Source organism: Vairimorpha ceranae (genome assembly GCF_000988165.1).
Source record: "Vairimorpha ceranae strain PA08 1199 chromosome Unknown NODE_245, whole genome shotgun sequence".
NCBI lineage: Eukaryota > Fungi > Microsporidia > Nosematidae > Vairimorpha > Vairimorpha ceranae.
In genome coordinates, this window is record NW_020169540.1 from 1 (window position 1) to 2,969 (window position 2,969).

The 2,969-nt window shown below is 30.8% G+C and overlaps 2 protein-coding genes across 2 annotated transcripts; one reads left to right on the forward strand and one right to left on the reverse strand.

Annotated features, from left to right (window-relative positions):
• Nucleotides 1–2,510: 2,510 nt before the first annotated feature.
• On the reverse strand, nucleotides 2,511–2,729 carry AAJ76_2450002729 (hypothetical protein; the record flags this gene model as incomplete). The annotated part of the gene is made up of 1 exon (XM_024474779.1): nucleotides 2,511–2,729. The coding sequence occupies one exon, from the start codon at nucleotides 2,727–2,729 to the stop codon at nucleotides 2,511–2,513; it is 219 nt and encodes a 72-aa protein (XP_024329504.1).
• An 89-nt stretch (nucleotides 2,730–2,818) lies between these two features.
• Nucleotides 2,819–2,969, forward strand: AAJ76_2450002819 (hypothetical protein; the record flags this gene model as incomplete). Its single annotated transcript, XM_024474780.1, has 1 exon — nucleotides 2,819–2,969. A coding segment is annotated over one exon (151 nt), but the record flags the coding sequence as incomplete, so codon positions are not given.

A 2,969-nucleotide genomic window follows, 5' to 3' on the forward strand; every position in this document is an offset into this window, starting at 1 on the left:
TTAGGTGTATTTGAACCGCATTTATAACATTTTCGATTGTTATAATGGTTATTGACTTCACTTGCAAATTTTTGGTACTCCTCTTTCTCTTTGGGTTTTATCATTTTAGGGGTTAAAAAATTTCAAATTTTGGAAGTATCAAAAAATACCGGTCTGCCCGATTTAGTCCTTTATATTTTACTTTAATATTAAACATAAAGAAATTAAAATGATAAATACTTAGTGATAATATAAAGCTTTAATTCTTTTTTGGGTTGTTTTAAATTTTATTCATATTAAAAAGAAATATTTTTAATTAATATTTTTATATCTAGCATGAATCTTATTTATCATTTCTTCTACAGCGTTTAATTAAAAAACAAATTTATAACTTTTAGACACACAGTATAAAAAACGATTGCATATCTACGTTATGTTATCATATATAAACATCAAATCATTTATGCAAATAATCTTTTAGAGAAAACACAGGAATAATTATTATAAAAATATTTTAATTGAATAATTATAAAATAAATTTTTAGAACTTTAAAATAATACTATGAACTTGCAATTGGAATAAATCATATGTTACTAATTGTTTAAATTGGAGTTTGTATGATAAATAAAAAAAATTGTTGATTCCTAAGGTATGAAGCGATACTTTCTTTACTGTGTGCTGTTACAATAGAATATTTCTACATCAAATTCTAGTGGGAGTTTTAATTTGAAAAGAAAGAAATCTGGCTACAATGGTGATGGGGATGATTTTGGAAATTCACGTAGTGGGTCAATGGATTCGAAATACTATGATGAGAATTTTTTTACTACAGAGAAAGCTGAGCTCTCTATGAACGGGATTAAAAGGATTGCTTTCTTTTTGTAACCTGTTGATGAACCGTTAAGCGAATATTTTGGTATTAAAGCTAAAAATTGAAAGCCATTGTGTCAGGAAATGCTGGAGGATTGTTGTCGAAACTTTTTTTTTAAATATCATTTTCTTGGTGAGAAATTTGTAAATGATGATACAGTTCTAGAGGCTTCTCGAAATTTTTTTGATATCTCAGAGGCCAATAAAAATGTCAAGATTATGTAGATATGTGGCGCTACTTCATCTTTCCACCCCTTCCCCATTATTGCAGAAAATTAAAATATTTATTTAAAAGATTATTAGTTAAAAAGAATTAGTTCCCAGACACTTTAATTAATTTATAAAATGCTACCTTTAGCGTCTTGTTATCGTTATTTGGGATATTTTTTTCTCCACTTCCATTCATTTAAAAAAAAATTAATTCTCTTTCTATCAATATAATAACGCTACGTTTTCGAAGCGCGCGCACTTAAGATGTGACTATGGGTTTTCAATTTAGTTCGTATGTGCTCATTGAACATTAACAAACCCAACAGAGTGGTTTACCACTTCATGGCAAGATCCAAATTTAGCAACGTCCCCGGGGTAAGATGGATAACCATCAATAACAATGATAAATCCGGGTACAACATGTTCATCAAACATGCCTAGTATAGTCAGAATCTTTCTGTTGGGAACAAGCTTTGAAACAAAGTTCCTATAATTTCCCTTTTCTACACCACCCACTAACCATTGTACGTTAGGTTTGTTGTCTAGAAAACTGGATGGGTTAGGTATTAACTTAACTCCGCATTACAGATAACAGTTTCGTCAAACTGCATCCCAATACCTTCTCGGATCAGTGGCATTTTCATGTCCAAAAATTGACCAGTGATATTTTTATGCCCGATGGGCATAAAAATGTTTTTTAAATGGGGTAAAACTTAATTTTTCAAAAAAAATAATATATAAATTTTAATTCAATAATTAATATTATCATTTCGAACCCGTCTACTGTATTATTAAATTTCCAGCTAAATTTAAAAATACTTATTTAAGCTCTTTTTTTATTTCTTTTCTTTTTTTATGTCTAACTTAAGCGAATTGTTAAAAGACTCCACAGCCTGCGTATTGTCACCCGTTTCTGGGTTTATAAAAGTATACTTATGACAGACCGTGTCATGAACGAATCCCATGTTGCTAAGTGCAGAATAGCTTTTATGCTCATCAGTATGTATTATACTATTAGATGCAACATTAGCACAGATTATTGGTAAAATAGCTGAAGCTTTTTTATTCTCTATAACACAAGCAAAAGCTCTGTTAATGTTTTCCTCAAATTCAACAATGCATAAGGCATTGGTTTTATTTGCAGGAATTTCCCCCCCCCCTGTGCCTAAATACTGTGATTAAGTGCCGTTTCATAATAAATAAAAACATTCAAAGTTATTGTGACATCGGATGTAGACGATTTTTTGTTTTATATTTCTCTCAAACACAAAAATAGTGTACGTTTATTAATTCTAAATTTTATATTTTTTGTAACATTTTTATGCTCAAAAACCAATCAATGGCATATTTATGCTTGTTGGGCATAAATATGCCACTGGTCCACCCTCTCACCTAATTTAACCATTTCTGGCTCTTGCTTAGAAATTACTTGCAAAATCAAATCTTTGATTTAAATATAAGTAGTCTTCGAACAATCGCATAAATCAATGGCCCGAGTTGGGGTATAATCATATACCCAGCAATATATTCCCCCACGAATTTTAACAAATTCTATATTCAGAGAGGCCATTTTAGACCCCTTCTTTAGGCTTGCCTTTGATCTGCATGCTTTAGAAGAGCATCTGTAAGCATACCCATCCATATACGTGGCAACCACCATAATCCTCATTCTTCTATCACACCCCAAACAACTTATTTTTGTTTATAAAATGTTATAATTTATTATTTTATTAAACTCCAATTATGTTAAGCACTAATATGGAAGCGATACAAACAGTTGGGTTGTCAAATGATGACTGTGGCCAGGAGGCTAGAAGAGTATTGGAAGAGCTAGAGATTTTGATGTATGCTTTGGAATTAGAAATTGTTGAGGAAGAGTTCTGGAAGAATGGGATTTTTGAGAGGGCGA